This window comes from Rattus norvegicus, chromosome 4, assembly GCF_021556685.1.
Source record: "Rattus norvegicus strain SHRSP/BbbUtx chromosome 4, alternate assembly SHRSP_T2T, whole genome shotgun sequence".
Lineage (NCBI taxonomy): Eukaryota > Metazoa > Chordata > Mammalia > Rodentia > Muridae > Rattus > Rattus norvegicus.
The window spans coordinates 171,366,751-171,385,392 of record NC_141537.1 but is presented as its reverse complement, the minus strand read 5'-3'; the positions used below and the strand labels follow the sequence as shown (position 1 = coordinate 171,385,392).

General features: G+C 46.6%; 1 protein-coding gene and 2 long non-coding RNA genes across 7 annotated transcripts in view; 1 reads left to right on the top strand and 2 right to left on the bottom strand.

The window, feature by feature from the left end:
* Positions 1-1,182: 1,182 nt before the first annotated feature.
* On the bottom strand, positions 1,183-3,086 carry LOC103692246 (uncharacterized). Of its 2 annotated transcripts, XR_015686226.1 has the most exons (3): positions 2,860-3,086; positions 2,109-2,338; positions 1,183-1,433 (listed from the first exon to the last, which is right to left on the bottom strand). It is a non-coding gene; the product is annotated as an uncharacterized LOC103692246 (long non-coding RNA). The 2 variants fall into 2 exon arrangements; XR_015686225.1 differs by lacking the exon at positions 1,183-1,433 and having other exon boundaries at positions 1,978-2,338; positions 2,860-3,075.
* A 38-nt stretch (positions 3,087-3,124) lies between these two features.
* Positions 3,125-7,761, top strand: LOC102546865 (uncharacterized). Of its 4 annotated transcripts, none has more exons than XR_015686224.1 (5): positions 3,125-3,329; positions 3,424-3,520; positions 4,481-4,712; positions 5,344-5,578; positions 6,934-7,761. It is a non-coding gene; the product is annotated as an uncharacterized LOC102546865 (long non-coding RNA). The 4 variants fall into 4 exon arrangements; XR_015686222.1 differs by having other exon boundaries at positions 6,931-7,761; XR_015686223.1 differs by lacking the exon at positions 3,125-3,329 and having other exon boundaries at positions 3,340-3,520; positions 4,481-5,578.
* Positions 5,092-18,642, bottom strand: part of LOC134486894 (ATP synthase subunit d, mitochondrial-like) — a 35,822-nt gene continuing 22,271 nt past the window's right edge. Inside the window, exons 6-7 of the mRNA XM_087659613.1 lie at positions 17,138-17,435; positions 5,092-5,339 (exon numbers count right to left, since the gene is read on the bottom strand). Coding sequence (XP_087515739.1) covers positions 5,092-5,339; positions 17,138-17,435 — 546 coding nt within the window. The remainder of the gene's footprint in view (positions 5,340-17,137; positions 17,436-18,642) is intronic.

The following is an 18,642-nucleotide window of genomic DNA, read 5'->3' as shown; positions in this document are numbered from 1 at the left end:
GGGGGCGGGTAGAGTGTGCTATTCCCCAACTTTCCTTTCCTCTTCCTCCCAACTCCCCACCCCTTGCATGTTCATGGGTTTACCACAACCTGCACTTGACTCCCTCCCCTCCCCTCTGTAGGTTGGACAACCTTGAATGTAGGTCCTTGCCTTCTAGCTTGTTTGAGATGGATCCACTATTTTTATGCCAAGCTGACTACAAAGCTTCCAGGAATTTGCTCTATCTTTTTAGAACAATGGGTACTGGGCTAAAGAGATGGCTGCTCTTCCAGAGGTCCTGAGTTCAAATCCCAGCAACCACATGGTGGCTCACAACCATCTGTAATGAGATCTGATGCCCTCTTCTGGTGTGTCTGAAGACAGCTACAGTGTACTCATGTATAATAAATAAATAAATCTTTGGAAAAAAATGGATACTATTGCAATTGCTTTACCTGAACTCAGATCCTCCATTTATTTGCTGAGCCGTCTCTATAGCCCATCTGTTTTTCTTCTTCACAGGGTGATGTTTTCACTGTGGCCAGCTCCACAAACATGGCCTCCACTCAGCCCTCTGTGACTCCGTGGAGGAGGCAAGCTTGGCTGCAGGAACACAGCACGGTACCTTCTTGGCTGCATATTCAACCATATTCTAATATATTACTTGTCTCCAAGTTAGACTGAGGGATCAGGCCTTCACAATGTCATGGTTTGGTGTTCCCATTTTAAGTGCTATCCTGTGTCCTTAGCTAAAGCTGGCCTAGAGTGCTGGCAGTGTTGGCTTTTCATCTAGGCTCCGCCCCACAGTTACCTGGCAACAGCCAAGTGTGCCTGACTCACTATAAAAGGGGCTGCTTGCCCCCCTCCTCTCTCTCCTGCTCTCTCCTCTTGCTCCCACTCCCCTTCTCTCCCTCCCTCCTCTCTATGGCTGGCCTCTACAGCTCTTCTCTCTCTCTCTCTCTCTCTCTCTCTCTCTCTCTCTCTCTCTCTCTCTCTCTCTCTCCCTCCCTCCCATCCTCCCTCCCTCCTCTCCCTTTCTCTGTCTCTACCACCCCTTCAACTCTCCTCCCCATTCCCTGAATAAACTATATTCTATATTATACCATTCCATGATGGCTGGTCCCTCAGGGGAAGGTATGCCTGGGCATGGGCCCGCAGAGGCACCCCCTTCCTCCACACCTGACGACACATCCACCAAACACACTCCTTCTCTCTATATGTATTTTTATAAAATACAACAGACAGTAACCATACATGATTTTAAAATGTCTCAATTTTGAATATTAGTAAAACAGTTTTTAAAAATGACATTTAAGGGTTAGCAAGATGGCTCAGCAGGTAAGGTGTTTGCTGCTAACCCTGCCAGCCTGAGTTGTATTCCAGGATTCTACACAGTGGAAGGAGAGAACCTGCAGGTTGTCCTCTGACCTCAAATGCACACGTGCATACATGCACTGTAAAAAAAAAAAAGTAAAAATGACATTTAAAAGCCAATCGATATTTTCTTTTTCCATAGCTGATGTGATGTCTGTGACGGCCAGATTTGATTTACTGCATCTACAGTGGGTGTGTGCATGTGCGTATGCACCTCTGTGTGCAGGGCTGGCCCCTAGATCTGCCTGTCCTCATTATTGCTGGCCTCATAAGCAAGCACCGACACACTCAGCTCTTTGATGTGGGTTCTGAGTCTAACTCAGGTCCTCCTGCCTGCGGGGCAAGCTTTCTTCTGAGTTATCCCCCCAGTTCCCAAAACATCATGTTTTATATGCGGTTTGTGCACGGTTGTTTCTAGTTCTCCAACCTGGTGTTCCTCTTATTACACTGGTTATCATGGAGCCCAGGCTGGCTTCAAACTCATGTGACTAAGGCTGGAAATGAGCTCCTGACATTCCTGCCTCCCCTTTCCCGTTACTGGGATTTCAAGTGTTTGCCGGCACACGTTGCTTCAGTGTTCGAATGCAGTTTATAGATTACTTGTCCATATCTACAGTGGAAGACTTTATAGCTTTATAACATATAGCCGTTTAATATCACAGTATTTATAGAGTACGTATCATTTGCCTCTGATGATATCATCAGGCAGCACAGGACATGTGCATGCTTTAAAACACACAGAGCTGTATAATTACTCAACAGTGAGCTCAGTACTTCATCGAGTTACTTAGGACCATCCACGACTTAAAATGTATTCTGGCGGCTGGAGAGATAGCTCAGTGCTGAAGAGGACTCGTTGCTCTTCCAGAGGACCCAGATTCAGTTCCCAGCTCCCAAGTCCGGCAACTCGCAGCCTTCTGAGCTCCACCTCCAGAGGCTCCAAGGTCTTCAGTGTCTGCAGGCGCCTGTGCTCACGTATGCCTACCTGCGCACAGCCAGAGAAGCACATATGGAGTTAAAAGATAATAAAACAAGCGAAACCTCTCAAAGTCATTCTGTTCAGGAAGCTTATTGTCTATCGATGATAATTGTGAAAAATATTTTTGTAGGTTGGAGTTCTTAAGTGGTGGCTGGCTTGCCAATGCTGCCATCTTCTGGATGGTGCTGCGCACTGCACCATGCAGGGAAGAATCAAGTTCTTCCTGAAGAGTGAGAAATTTCACTCTTTTTGTTTTGGAAAAGCGTGGTCACTCTTTTTCCTATTTCCCCTATTAAATTCTTGGCTATTTGTCACGGTTCCAGCCACCTTCTGGAACCGTCAGAGTGTGAACTGGGTGGACTGCCTTCATTTTGTCCTTCAGGACTTGTGTTCCCCCTTCTCTACCCTTGTAGCATAGGCTAGCCTATAGGAGGCACATCCATAAGCCTCCTGTGTCCTTAGCGTCCAGGTAGATCAGAGCAATGGAAAGCATTAGGGCAAGATCAAAGGGAGAGGAAGGATCCGACCTGGAGCATCTCCCCCATTAGCGCCATTCCTGTGAGGATGCTGGCTCTGTCCATCTAAGGCCATTACCCAAACAGCTTGTTCTCTAGAAACGTGGTAATTACTTCCTATTCATGTCATTAGGAGCCAGAGCCAAATGTGGAGACAGCCCCATTTGAATGAGAAATGCCCCATAAGCTCCTGTATCTGAACATGTGCTCCCTAGCTGCTGGTGCCGTTGGGGACAGTTATGGAACCTTTAGGATTTGGACCTCGCTGGGGGAGGTGCCACTGGGGGTGGGCTTTGAGGGTTTATAGCCTCTCTCTACTCCCTGCTCCGTCTCCCTGTCTCCTGGATGTGTGGATGAAATGTCATGCCTCTGTCATGCCTCCTTTGCCACATGGACTTTATCCCCTTGGGACTGAAGCCAAAATTACACTTCCTTCCTTAACTTGCTGTTGGTCATGAGACTTTTATCACAACAACAGAAAGGTAACTGACACAAGTACCCGATTATTCACATGGCTAGAGGGGGTCCCCTCTGCGGTCACCTTTTATACTGACCCGTCTGTTCAATATCCCTAAGGCCCGCTGAGAAAAAGGGCCCAGAAGAAGTACCTGAAGGGAAGAAGGGCTTATCTTGGTTTGCAGATCTACGGGATGAAGCCCATATGGTGAAGAAGGTATGGATTCTGGATGGCTCTACCCATGAGACCGTGAGGCAGCTGGTTTATATCTTGGTCAAACGAGAAGCAGACTCCCAAGGCCAGAATGGGGGGGGGGGGCGGGTATGGATGAAGGGCTGCCCCTGGTGGCCTCCAATCAAAAGGTTTTATAACTCCTCCAAGCACTACCGCTAAGCAGCTGGGGACCAACTGTTCAAACGCACGTCTGTGGAGGACACCATACATTCGAATCCTCACAGTCATTGAGCACAGCAATGGGAAAGAACTGTTACCTCATAGTGCTGTAGTCTGGATAGAGAGTATCCCCTAAATGCCCAGGTGTTGGAGGTTCGGGCCCCAGCATGGGAGGAAATCGAACCTTCAAGAGAAGGGACCTCGTGGGCACAAGTCCCAGGAGCTATTCTTGAAAGGAATTTTCTGGCTTTAGGTTCGCTCTACTCAAGCTAGAGTCATCAGAGAGGAGGAGATCCTGATTGAGAAAATGCCTTCATAAGCTCTGGCTATAAGCAAGCCTGTGATTTTCTTAATTAGTGATAAATGGGGGAGGACCCAGCCTGTTGTGGGTGGTGCCCTCCCTAGGCTGATGGTCCTGGGTTCTATAAGAGAGCAGGTTGAGCAGGCCAGTAAGCAGCACCCCTCCATGGCCTCTGCATCAGCTCCTGTCACCAGGTTCCAGCCCTGTTTGAGTTCTGGACCTCACTGTTTTTGATAAAAAAAAGTTTTTATTTACTTTATGTATATGAGTACACTGAAGCTGTCTTCAGACACAGCATCAGAGGGTATGGGACCCCATTACAGATGGTTGCGAGCCACCACGTGGTTGCTGGGGCTGGGGTTGAACTCAGAACCTCTGGAAGAGCAGCCAGTGCTCATAACCACTGAGCCATCTCTCCAGCTCCTGAAACTCCTTTTTAAATCATTATTTTATGTGTGAATGTTTCCCCCTTGCCTGAGGAGGTTGGAGGAAGGTGCCGGATTTCCAGGAAGTGAAGATACAGATGGTTGCCGACTGCCAAGCGGATGCTAGGAACTGAGCGTAGGTCCTCCAGGAGAGCAGCCAGCGCTGGTCACTGCTGAGCCATCTCTCCGAAAAGTTTTATCACTGTACGACTGAAGAGGACTTCATGGGACCTGCACGTCTCATTTTATCCTGTTATTGTCACGTTAACAGCGAGCAGTGAACAAGGGTGTGAGTCCTGACAACTGGTTTCATTTCTTCTGGAGACAGTGGTGGGGTTGCTGTTCCTATGGTCACCCTATTTTTAATTCTTGAGAGTCCCCATAGTGCTTTCTAAGATAGGTCTGAGCGACCTCTCCCACAGTGTTTGAGAATTTGACTGTGCACCCTCGCCAGCACCTACTGTAATCATTTCGATCATAGTTGTCCTTCCTGGGGTCACGACAGGGACACGGGCTGTACTTCCTAGAGATGCTGACCTTGCCCTGGGCCTGCAGATGTCTAATGGGTAACTAGAAGAAGAGAAAACTTGGCACCTCTGCCTCCATTTTGTATCTGCTTCTTCTGCTTTTAACTTTGGAACAGATTCTTGCCCAACTCTACACGTTAATCATTGAGGTAGTGTTTGCCCTACGGTCTCCTCTGCTTCAAGGTTCAACGCACGGAGATCAATATCCAAGGGCTTTTGAAGATTTTTCTGGAATGTCCTGAATTCCTGGAGGGACATCCCTAGAAGTCTATATCCGTGGCCCTGCACCTTCCAGGAACAGGATTTTTGCAGGCCGATCATCCCCACGTGGATATTGTCCCACTGAAGCAGGAACCATCTTCTCGTGTGAACGGAGTTGTGTCTCCTTCCTAGGATGACGAGTCAGATGGAGAGACAACATGCAAGGCAAATGGCGTTTCCTCAGCACCAACAGGAGGTTGCCCTGATGCCAGCTGTAGCCACTGCTCACTCTGGCAAGACCGAGTGTGCAAACTTGCCTTTGCTCTTTTTGCTCCGAACAAACCCAGGCCACTCCCGCTGCTCAGGAGACAACCCTTGGACCTGTTTTCCTCCTATGGTGACACTGACTTTCTTGTCTGTTTTTGAGGTATGTCCTCACATAGCCTTTCCTGGCCTCAAACTCATTTGTCAAACTAAACTACTATGACTACAACTACTACTCCTCCTTCTCCTTCTCAAGATTTATTTATTTATTTATTTATTTATTTATTTATTTATTTATTTATTTATTTATTTATTAGTACACTGTATCAGTCCTCAGACACACCAGAAGAGGGCATCAGATCCCATTACAGATGGTTGTGAGCCAACATGTGGTTGCGGGGGTTTGAACTCAGGACCTCTGGAAGAGCAGTCAGTGCCCTTAACCACTGAGGCATCTCTCCAGCCCCAAACTAAACCTCTGACACCCCAGCCTACACCCCCATGCCCTGACAATGCTGGGCTTACAGGAATATACCACCTGCCCTATTTATACAGCACTGAGAATGGAACCCTGGACTTGTGCCTGCTATGCAAGGTCCTGTGCCAACTGAACTACATCCCCAGCTGAGGGAGTAGGAGTTAGATCCCTCATAGGCAGATAGATAAGAGGGGCCATGAATAGATTTTAAAAAAATGGGCATTTTCCACTTTCTTCTCATACTCCTGACTCGAGACAACGATCTAAATGTCTGGTGGACTTTTTCTCCTACCACTAGGGCTCCCCTGCCCCTGGGATTAGAGTTGAAATGAACCTTTATCATGAGGGGGAGGCCCGGGTGGATTTCTGTGTAGTGGAGCATCAAATGCATGCATTCTAAAAGCTTGGTTCCTGGGGGGTGGTACTGGAAGATGGCGGAACCTTTAAGAGAAAGGTCATTATTAGGTCACCGAGGTCATGCTCTAGGTCAAGGCAAGGCTGAAGAGGAGGGCTTTAGTGTAGATCTGAGGGACAGATATGAGGGAGAACAGCCAGAGGCATCTGGAAGAGTCCAGACTGAACCAGATCATGAGAGGAGAGAGAGAAGGGAAAGCGAGAGGGGAAGAGAAGAGAAGAGAAGAGAAGAGAAGCGAGGAGAGAAGAGAAGAAGAGAGAGAGAGAGAGAGAGAGAGAGAGAGAGAGAGAGAGAGAGAGAGAGAGAGAGCGCGCTTGAGCAAGTGGACCAAAGGAGGAGCCCAGGACCAAGAGCGCACAGGGCGGAAGTGGCAGGCTGATGGTAGGAGGAGCAGAGGAAGGGTAGGGGGCGGGGTGAGAAGTGCTGGGCGGAGCTACAGAGAGCTCACAGGAAGGAGCCTCACGTAGGGGTTTTTGGGTCCTGACAGTTGGCGACCCCAAACAATAGGGCACTCAGTTCTGTACTGACCACACAAAGCTATGACTCAAAAGTAAACTTGCTTTCTTTTAATTTACTTTAAAGACATTCATTATTATTTTTTTATGTGTATGTATGTTTAAAGCAGAAGAAGCAGATACGAAACGGAGGCAGAGGAGCCAAGTTTTCTCTTCTTCTAGTTACCCATTAGACATCTGCAGGCCCAGGGCAAGGTCAGCATTTCTGGCAAGTACAGCCCGTGTCCCTGTCGTGGTAAGGACAACTATTGTTGAAGTGTTTGTATGTGTCAATAATGTCTAAAATAAATAAATCTTCACTTGACAGACAGTCCAGGAATGCTGTGTTCAGCCACAGTGTATGAGAGGAGAGGCTGTGTCATGCGCGATACATGAAGCAATGCACATAAATACTCTCTACTGGTACTGATACCGAAAGACCTAGACCCTTCGACTTCATAGAAGCCAGTTCGCCTTCCTTGTTAACCCTTTCCTAACCCGCATCTTCCAGTTCTCTAACCTTCTACATTTTGAGGCCATACTCCACTCTCGGGTGATTTTTTATTGCCTGTTGGCCTATCGTTTTTGAAGCCAAAAGCGAGCTAGCTTCCTCAGATGTGCATGTCGGCCATCTTTCCTCCTTTTGGTTGGTGTTCACGGTGAGAATGGTAGTAAACATTGCCCAAGGGAAATACTCAGGGAGAGACATGTGTGTCTGCTAGCTGTGACCTTAGACACGAGTTTTCTGACTTGAGAAAAGTTGCACTCCCTCCCGCAACATCCGGGATTTTGTGGGGAGAAAGGAAAGGAATGCTGGGATGAGCTTAGGATTCCTTGGGCTCAGTTAGACTCTAGGAACGAGTGTGTGACCTTCGGTCACGTCATCTTGCTTCAGTGTCCTGGCTAGTTTTATGTCTGCTTCATACAAGCTAGGGTCCTTAGAGAACACGCCTCCATAAGATCAGACTAGAGGCATACCCGCAAGGCATTTTCTTTTCTTTTTTCTTCCATTTTTATTAAATTAAATATTTCTTATTTATATTTCAAATGTTATTCCCTTTCCCGGTTTCCTGTCCATCAGCCCCTTAACCCCTCCCCTCCCCATCCACCCCCATTACCGCCCCCCTCAACAATCCCCTACACTGGGGGTCCAACCTTGGTGGGACCAAGGGCTTCACCTTCCACTGGTGCTCCAACAAGGCTATTCACTGCTACAAATGAAGTTGGAGCCCAGGGTCAGTCCATGTGTACTCTTTGGGTAGTGGTTTAGTCCCTGGAAGCTCTGGTTGGTTGGTATTGTTGTTCTTATGGGGTCTTGAGCCCCTTTGGCTCACAAGGCATTTTCTTAATTAGTCATTGAAGTGGGAAGTCTTAGCCCATTGTAGGTAGGGCCATCCTAGGTCTGGTGGTCCTGGGTTCTATAGGAAAGCAGGCTGGGCAAGCCATGGAGAGCAAGCCAGTGAGAGCAGCATCCCTTCATGGCCACCACATCAATTTCTGCCTCCAAGTTCCTGCCTGTCAGCCCCAGCACTGACACGGTACCGAGAATCGGGCGAAAGCCTGCAGGATGAAAGAAACACACACACACACACACACACACACACACACACACACACACACACAGGTTATCGTGTCAAGCCAGGAGAGGGAGGGAGAGAGAGAGAGAGAGAGAGCAGAAGAGAGGTAGAGTGGAAGAAGGAGTGAGAGAGAGAGATAGGAAGGAGGAGAGATTCCTGTAGCTTTATTCACCACTTATATACCCAAGTTCTCCAGGTAGAAAATATCTGGGAAGCACAGTGGGAAACCCTGGCTAGTGACTTCGGTAACAAAAGACCGAGACCTGAATTAATTCAGGAGAAATCCGAGAAGACCAGCCTAAATCTCAAGGATAAAGGCTGCGGAAGCAAAAGGCAGAAGTAAATTGACCACCACCCAGGTGTGGTCCAGGTGTGTCGGTTCCACGTGCATCAGCCGGGCTCAGTAGAGGTCATGCAGTGGAGACACCGGGTGTTTACTACTTGGTCTTTTCTTCCTGTGCCGTAAATACATGGGAGAGGCCTCTGTCCAACAATCCCATGACTTTCCAGGCCCAAATCCAATATGGCTTACTACACCTGCCCTGTTTTGAGTTTCTGTCCTGCCTTCCTTTGGTGATGAACAGTGATGTGGAAGCGTGGGACAAATGAGCCCTTTCCTCTTCAACCCTTTGGTCATGTTTTACCGCAATAGTAGTCCTAACTGAGACATGTTGGTACCAGGAGAGTGGGCATTGCTGTGACAGGACTGGCTACATGTTTTGGGATGATTGTGGAAGAACTTTGGGTTAGGAAGGCTATCGAGTTTTAAGAGCTCAGCGGGCTGCTCTGTAGGAGCTTTCAAGATAAGAATGCTGAGAGCAGTGCAGAAGATGGAGGCTTGTAAGATGGGGCATTTGCAAGAAGAATCTGTGGTATTTGGTCAGCTGGAACTGAAGAATCAGCTGTGATTAATAAAGAGACCAGAATCACTAAAGTAAAATGTTTGCTCTGCTGGGACAATGGGTGCTGGTCAGCTAGGGCTGAAGAATCAGTCATGATTAAGAAGAGACCAGCATCATGGAGGTGAAATTTTTCTGGGAAGCATTACCTTAGGGCCAGCACACAGAAGCTGTGTTCTAGAAGTGGCCACGTTTGTGCTGCCTTGTGTGATAGCAGCTGAACTTGGCAGTTTAAGCCACACAGGTGGTACTGGTTTTGAAGGCAGAAAGGGGTCATGGAGAACAGCTGAGGTTTGGCACTGGGAGAGGCCAGGAGGAAGGCACGGCCCAGAAACAATAAAAGCCCCAGGATGCACGAGGTCATGCAGAGAAGTTGAGGCTCGGCACCTTGAAGAATGCCTGTGTAGCCCAGTTTTAGCAGGCGACTTCAACATTTTGGAGATTCCAGTACCATGCATGGCATGACCACCACCAACAGCAGTAGCTGGCACTAGAAGACACAAGCTGTGTGTATTGCAGAGAGCAGAGCAAGGGAAGGAGCCCCGATGGTGAGTAACTCTCAGATATTAGACCCTGAGTTATTTATACTATTGGAGTTTTGATTTTTTGTTCAGACTGTGACTGTGCCCTGGTTTTTCTTGAAGTACCAAAGCACTTATTTTCGATTTTTACAAGAGCCCGCACTTGAGAGACTTTAAACTCTCTAAAAAAGAGAATTTTTCTTTTTCTTTCTTTCTTTTTTTTTTTTTAAGAATTTGGATTTTAAAAGAGACTGGATTTTTTTTTCCTAAAAAAGAGACAGCCTTTAAAGTGGTGAATTTGTAAGGCTGCAGGACTTTTCAAGTTTGTTAAAATGTTTTTGTCTTAAGAGTTTCTATCGTGGGGCTGGGGATTTAGCTCAGTGGTAGAGCGCTTACCTAGGAAGCGCAAGGCCCTGGGTTCGGTCCCCAGCTCCGAAAAAAAAGAAAAAAAAAAAAAAAGAAAAAAAAAGAAAGAAAAGAGTTTCTATCGCTATGAAGAGACACCATGACCACAGCAACTCGTAAAGGAAAACGTTGAATTGGGGCTGGCTCACAGATTCAGAGGTTTAGTCCATTACTGTCATGGTGGGAAGCATAGTGGTGTCCAGGTGACACAGTGCTGGAGGAGCCCAGAGTTCTACACTGGGGTGTGTGGGCAGCAGGAAGACAGAGATACTGGGTCTGGCTTGAGCAGAGGAAATCTCAAAGCCCATCCTCAGTGATACACTTCTCCAACAAGGCCACGCCCTCTCCAACAAAACCGTACCTCCTAATACTGCCTAAGAGCCTTGGGAGCCATTTTCATTCAAACCACCATGGTTTTCTCTTAATGTGTTCATCTTGGGAATGAACAAGAAGGAAAAGGTTGTGGCTTCACAGTGATGTGCTTGTGTATGAAATTGGCAAGAGTTCAGCCATCCTGGTTAGTTTATGTCAGCTGAACACGAACCAGAGTCATCAGAGAGGAGGGAGCCTCAACTGAGAAAATGCCTCCATAGGGTCAGTCTGTATGCAGGCCTGTAAAGCAACTTCTTAGTTAGTGATTGATGTGGGAGGGCTCAGCCATTGTGGCCATTGTCTTGGTTAGGGTTTTATTGCTGTGAACAGACACCATGACCAATGCAAGTCTTATAAAGGACAACATTTATTTGGGGCTGGCTTACAGGTTCAGAGGTTCAGTCCATTATCATCAAGGCAGGAGCGTGGCAGCATCAGGCAGGCATGGTGCAGGAGGAGCTGAGAGTTCTGCATCTTCATCTGAAGGAAGCCAGGAAGAGATTGAGCATCCTCAGGCAGCTAGGAGTCTCCAAGCCCACCCACAGCAACACTTCCTCCAACAAGGCCACACCTTATAATAGTGCCACTCCCTGGGCCCTGCATATGCAAACTCTCACCTTCCACCCCTTGGCCTCCTTGGGCTTGTATAAACACATGAGTCTATGGAGACCACACCTAAACTTAGCATAATAAAGTACATTCAATCCAACTTTCAAAGTCTCCGTAGTCTATAGCGGTATCAACAATGTTAAAAGTCCAAAGTTCAAAGTCTCTTCTGAGATCCATCCAGTCACTTAACTGTAATCCCCAAATTAAGACCGGCAACCAGCTGGGCAAACTTCACACTGCCATCTCCATGTCTGATGCCAAAGCGGTCTTCAGATCTTCAACTCCTTTTTCATTTCTGTTGACTGCAACAAACTTCTTTCTCCTGAGCTGTTTGCACTCCCTGTTAGCAGCTTGTTTCAGTGTCTGGGATCCACACACAATCCTCCAAAGAGCTGGCTTCACTTCTCCAGTTCTGTCCCCTGTAGTACTCAGGTTGATCCACTCGACTGCCTCAGCTGTTCTTGGTGATCATCCCATGGTACTGGTGAAAGATCACAAGGGTGGGGATGACGCAACCCCCAAGAACTCACGAGAAACCGGTCTTGATGTAATAAACAAGAGGTATATTAGAGGAACCAGAGCTCTGGGGATGAAACATATCTCACACAAGAGACAGAGGAGTCGACCCCGAGCCCAATTAGAGGAAGGTATTTATAGGGAAAATTACATAGGCAGTTGGCAACAGTCACACAAAGCAATTTCATTGGTTTGTAACTTAGGTTCAGTTCAACTCTAGGCTGCCCCGCTTCTGGGGCAAGCTGACCCTAGTTCTTGTTTTCCTCAGGACTGTTGAGTCAGGCCTTATCAAGGCCAGATGGTTTGTGGTAGCTATGGCCAGGCTACCTTCCCATAACATGTTATGTTATTCTTTGCTGTGAGGTGCACTTGTCCTCTCAGCAGGGTCAGTGGGGGCTAGTTTAAAATCTTTATTCTTTCACTGGCATCTCCAATACACTGGGGTTTTCTGTTGCAACTAGGCTTCACCAATAGCCTCTCAAGGCTCTCTTCATGGTGTCAAGCCTCAACTCCTTTGCATGACCCCTTCAGTCCTGGGCTGTGAACTGTAACTGAGGCCTTTCATGGCCTCCCACAGTGCCAAGCCTCAGCTGTTCTTCATGGCCCCTTCATGCCTTCAAAACCAGTACCACCTGGGTGACTCTTACACATTACCAAGTACAGCTGCAGCACGAGGTACAACCTTGGCTATCTCTGGAACACAGCTTCTTTGTGCTCTCAGAAAACACTTCCCAGAAGATTTCACCTCAGGGCTGCTGGTCTCTTTTTAATCACCACTAATTTCTTAGCTCCAGCTAGCCAGCATCAATTGTCCCAGCAGTCCCTTCCATTATGGACTTTAAGTCCAGAGTTAAGTGGCCAAAGCTGCCATGTTCTGCTGCTTGCAGGAGCTGGAACACGGTCCCCTCGTTCTGTTATATTATCATTAGCTTCCTCTTTTCCAACTCCTTCACTGCCTAAGTTTGGCTGTCCTGGGTCTTGCTCTGTAGATTGTCCTTGAATTTAGAGATCTGCATGCCTGTCTCCTGGGATTAAAGGTGTGTACTCCTATACCCGGATTTAAGCTTTTCTTTACCTAGAACTTGCTCTGTTCTAGGCTGGCCTTGAACTCAGATCAGCTTGTCTTTGTCTCCTGGGAATAAAGGTTTGTACTAAGTTGCTTGGAGCTAACTTAGTTGGGTGGAATCTTGCCCCTGAAAGACTCCCGAAGTGGGGAGACCCTCACTCAAGTCTCGGGATGATGCAACCCCCCCAAGAACTCACCTAAGACCGTTCTTGCTGTAATAATATGAGGTTTATTAATAGGAACCAGTGCACTGGGGTCAAGACTCGTATCCCACTCAGGAGCAGAGGAGTTTGACCCCCAGTAGCTGAGAGAAGGGATATTTAAAGGAAAAAGCCACAACCCAAGGGGGTAGGGATGGCGTCATTAGAAAATGTCAAGAATACCAGAGAAAAATCACAAGGAGAAGCTTCCTGTCTCTCAAGATTGCTTTTAAGATTGTAATCTACCTTTACGCTCAGCTAGTTCCTGGAAGACGCTTCCTGTTATCTTTACTAGGTCGGGATCATGTACTAAAGGGCCTTATCCTTAGCCCTTTTATCTAGTTCCTGGGAGAGCAGGCTCAAGAAATGTGACCTTTTACCTACTTACAGGCAGAGAGCAGGGTCTGGAATTTGAGGTTTCTTAGGGGTGAGATAGCATTTCTAAAGTTCTGACTTCTTGGCTGCATTTTTTATTCTTTCACCCCAAGGTTATTTCTCCCTTCATTCAATTTAATATCCTCGAACACAGGATTCGGCTCTATTTCACTTCCTGGTGTCCCTTTAATACTCGAACCATATGTTTTGTACTTTTCCTTTCTCAACTTCCTTTTTTCCATTAAAATGCTCTTCCTAAGCGTGAACTTTAGCAACCACACAACAGAGGTTACACTAGGCCATTTTGAGATTTCCTTTTTCAAAGCAATTAGTCTAAATCTCTTCACCTTACCCTCAGGCACACTCTTTGGGCAATGGCAAGAAGCAGCCACATTTTTTCCCCAAAATACCACAAAAACAGTCTCTAGGCTACATTCTGAAATTCTTCTTCACTGAACCATCATGGGCCAGTTCTGAACAGTTCAAATTACTCTCAGTGATAAGTCTTCCCCATTCCTACTAATATAGCTAGTGACTGGTCCCCTAACAGGGCTGTCAGCTAGGGACCTAACTTGCCTCTTGCTAATAACTCTGTTCTGTTTGGTTTCTGACCCCAGGACAAGGGACTGAGGTGCATATTTCACATACCAAAGCCCACCTGCCTTCCAGCTTCTCCCAGAATCCCTTAGTCCTATCTGGCACACCCTGTTTCCCACCCAGAACTTTCTAGCCGAGGAGCTGGGCTGCCCTTCCCCCAGAGACTCTTCCCTATATAATCCAGACATTTTGCTCTCTCTTCTCTCTCACCTTTTCTCTCCTCTCATCCTCCGTTCACTCTTTTCTTTCTCTCTTCCCCCTCTCCTTTCTCACCCTTCCCATGTTGACTTCTGTAGTCTCCTTCCTTGGAGCCAGTAAGCTATCCTGCTGGAGAGAAACCTGCGTGTATATAAATTCACCGGTGAATTGGCTCATTTCACCGGTGGAATCACTTATCGTTGTTGTTGATATTCTGGGTGACACCTTCACCCCATCTTTTCCAATCCCCATTTTCTCAGAGAATAAGCCTCATGTTGTCAAGACTGTGTCTCATTTGACTCTAGCTCAGGCCAGTAACTGTCAGGAACTGGGCCTGTGAGAAGTTGGTCTATAGACAATCTGGGTAGGGATACTGATCTTTGGGGACTGTAGTGATGGGTATAAACTTGAAACAGAAAGAAAGGAGACCCTGTCATCCTGACCTCTTATGTTTAGCCATTAAGTGTTTTTATAAGTTCATGATGTAAGATTGAGATAATGATTGCGATTTCGTAGTACATGGAGTGTGTAATTTGATTGAGCCAACTCTGAATACTAAATCTTGAAAGACCTCCGGAGAGGACCTTTCCCTCAGGAGGAGACCCCAAGCGCCCAATGACCGAGCCGAGGCCACTCGGATGCAATCAGCAAGAGGGTTTATTGGAAAACACAGGTACCTGCGGGCACACAGTCCCTTCGGAGGACTTGTGCACCCAGCAGCTCCAGCATGGGGCTTTTATAGGGTTTGGGGAAGCAGAAGCGGGCGTACAGAAGCAGATGCATAGTTACGGGGATTGGTGGATTCAAACGAGGCACATAGACATGTTCACATATGATTGGCTATTTCACATGATGAGGTAATAAGGTATAGCTACACACATTGGCAGGTTTGGGGCGTCCTGAATGTCGGGGGCTGGGAGCTTATCTCTTCCTGCCAGGTGGCCTGTGAGTCAGATCCGGTACTCCTGATCTGTTCTGCATTCCTTTCCTTTTATGGTCTGTTAGTTCTAGCGGCAGGGCGGGGCTGCCTGGACTTGCTTTTCACAGTGTTTAGTCCTGAGGTTGTGAATTTTGAAACATACTCTTTTAACTTCATATTTTTAAACCTTAAATCTGTATAATTTTCCTTTCAATCTAACTTCATAATCCTGGTTCCTTTCATTCTAACGTACGCTTAGTGTCAGCGACCAGTGGTACAGCCTTTGGGGGAGTAAAGTTATTTATTGCTGCAGATTTGGGGGAAACAGAACCGACTGTGTTTGGAGTGCAGAAAATCTCCATCAGAGCTGGCCACCCATGTGACAATGATGTTATCAGAGTTATCTGGTGTCCAGTCCTACAGCTTCAGAATGGAGACTGGTGCAAGGGACAGTGGGGGATAGAACGTGGGTCATACATTTTCACCATTAATTCTCTCCTTTCCCCTCTCCAGTGCCTCAAAAAAATCCTCTACCACCTACTTCTGCTCTTCCCTTCCTCCCTCTTCCCCTCTCTATCCTCTTCCCTCTACCTTCCTTGATCCTCTTTTCCTTCCCCTCCTTTGTGAGACAGGACCTGTAACTAGGTTGGCCTCAAACTGACCCCCCTTCTCTCTCTGTCTTTCCACTGTCTTTCTGTCTCTGTCTCGTGGATGTGAAATAAGATACCTCATTCAATATTTTGCTTATAGGAATACTTTTTGAAATAAAGGGACCCAAGAAAGAAATAGATGAGAATGCTACTGTTGGAAACATCAGCATGGGGATGTGCTGCCCAGGTGTCCCTGTGGCTGAGGGGACAAAGTTCTAGGATAGCATGGGAAGCTACCAGCAAATGCTCCGGGAGGCAGCAGGGGCTCAGCCCTGTTTGAGGCCGAGGTGGAAATGTGGGCTTTTCTGTACCTTCTGGGACAATCCTGGGCAGTGTACCTTCCTTTCAGGAACTGAGCTGCAATTTCTCTAATATGTCTTTTATAAATGACATGCATGTTTATTAACACATTATGAATCATTATGACTTGATCTAGAAATATTTTCGGCCCATTACCTCATTTAAACAAATTAAGAAACACTCCTTTAAGAACATCTAGAATACCATCTCTCTCCCATTCTCTTCCCCTTTCTCTCCCTGCCCTCTTCTTATTCCTTTTCTCCTCCTTCTTTGTTTTTAAAAAAATATTTATTTTTATTTAAAATTGTGTATATGTGTGCCTTCGTGCATGAGGAGGCATTTCCAAGATAATATTTTGTGTTTTCTCCAGTTAAGAATTCTAAAATATAGCTCCTACCTTGTCTGTCTATCCATCCATCTAATTCATCCATCTACTATCCATCCATCCATCATCTACCTATGTATCTATGTATCTACCTATGTATGTATGTATGTATGTATGTCTGTCTATCTATCTATCTATCTATCTATCTATCTATCTATCTATATGTAAGACAGGGTTTTACGATATGGTTCTGGGTGGCCTGGAAATTGCTGTGTAGACTGGATTGGCCTTGAACTCAGATATTAGCCTGGCCTGCTCTTCAGAGTGGTAGGATTACAGACATGTGCTCCTACATTTGGCTCAAATTTATCTTTTTTAAAATTATTTTTAATTTTCTATGCATTGGTGTTTTTCTTGCATGTATGTCTATGTGAGGGTGTTGGATCAGCTGGAACTGGAGTTAGACAGTTTTGAGCTGCCATGTGGGTGCTAGGACTTGGACTCAAGTCCTCTTAAAGAGCATCAAGGGCTCTTAACTGCTGAACCATCTTTCCGGCTCCTCAAATTGTCTCTTAAAATGAAAATCTGATTAGTCAACTGTGGTGGTTTGAATAAGAATGGCTCCCACAGATTCATATATTTGAATGCTTTGTCATCAGGGACTGGCACTATTTGAGAAAGATTAGGACATGTGGCCTAGTAGGTGTGACCTTGTTGGAGGAAATGTGTCACTTGGAGGCAGGCTTTGATTTTTCTTCTTCCTATGCAAATGTTTTATTTTATGTTGGCCAGGGCCTCTTCCTGACCTGCTTCATAGGTTCTCTCTTGATGGGCTAGTGGGGCCATCTTCTTCTTGTCTAGCTTAGTTTCTGGGAAGATCTCATCAGTGATCATCTGGTCAGAGGGAATTATGTTCTTCATTTTCTCGAGCTGCTTCTCATTCTTCTGGATCCTGGCCTGAGATCCAGACAGAAACTCAGCACAGTTGTTCACATCCTTCTCCTCATCCACCAGGGCTGTGTGTTTATCCTCAGGCACAGGGATCTTCGGGGCATTAAACTGCTTTTCACAATCATCCGCCAAGCCAGCCTTGGCCACACTGGCCTTGTGGTAAGCCCAGTCAATTGCTGGTGGCTTCTCAGATTACCCAACCTGGTGTGGAGGGTCTCATTCCAGACATTAGAGAGTTTGCAACCGTCGTCTGGTCTTGGGGTATGATCTTCACAAAAGCTATCCAATCAATGGTTTTTAGAGCAAGTTCACGTCCAGCCATCTTAGGATGCGTCACTCTGACCCCTGGCGGAGTGCTGTCTCCAGCAGCAAGGAAGAGCGGCTTTGATTTTTCAAAAGGGGCTACCAAGCCAGTCTCTCTTCCCCACTTTCATCTTCCCTCCTCCTTTTCTCTTCCTCTCTTCACTTAAGATTCAGATGAAAAACTCTTGAGCTCCTTCTCCAGCACCATGTCTGCCCCCATGCTGCTGTGTTCCCCGCCACAACAAAATGAAAGGAAAATTATACAGATTTAAGGTTTAAAAATATGAAGTTAAAAGAGTAAGTTTCAAAATTCACAAACTCAGGGCTAAACACTGTGAAAAGCAAGTCCAGGCAGCCCCGCCCTGCCGCTAGGACCAACAGACCATAAAGATAAAGAAAAGGAATGCAGGAACCAGCCCGAGTTATCAGGACTGACCCAAACCATCTGGCAGAAGGGCACCTCCCCCAGCTTACTCAGAGTCACACCTTAACCAGACGTCCTTCAAACCCTGATACTCGCTTAGCTTCTAAAATCCTGTACGCTCCAGTCAATACATACTCTCCTGCTGTGCTGTAATCTCACTGCCATGTTTAAATGAGCCAATCACTTATAGCCGCGCCAGAAATTAGCCAATTGTGTGTAACCGTGCCAAACCCCCTAGCCTTCCCTATATAAACCCCTGACTTTTGAGCTTCGGGGTCGACACCTCTGTCTCCTGCACAGGATACGTGTCGACCCGGAGATCCCCGTAATAGATCTCCGTAATAAACCTCGCCTTTGCTTATTACATCCAAAATGGTCTCTCTGTGTCTGGGGTCTGCGATTTCCCGCGACTTTAGAAAGGGTCTCTCTTCGGGGATCTTTCAAATAATGTAATAACCCCTGAAACTGTAAGTCAGCCCCAATCAAGGGCTTTATTTTATTTTAAAATTTTTATATAAAGAGCTGCCTTGGTTATGATATCTTCTCCCATCAATAGAACAGAGACGGAGATGTTCACTCATCTTCTAAACCCCCAAGACTTTCTTTCTGTTACTCTTAAGATGAAGACCAGAC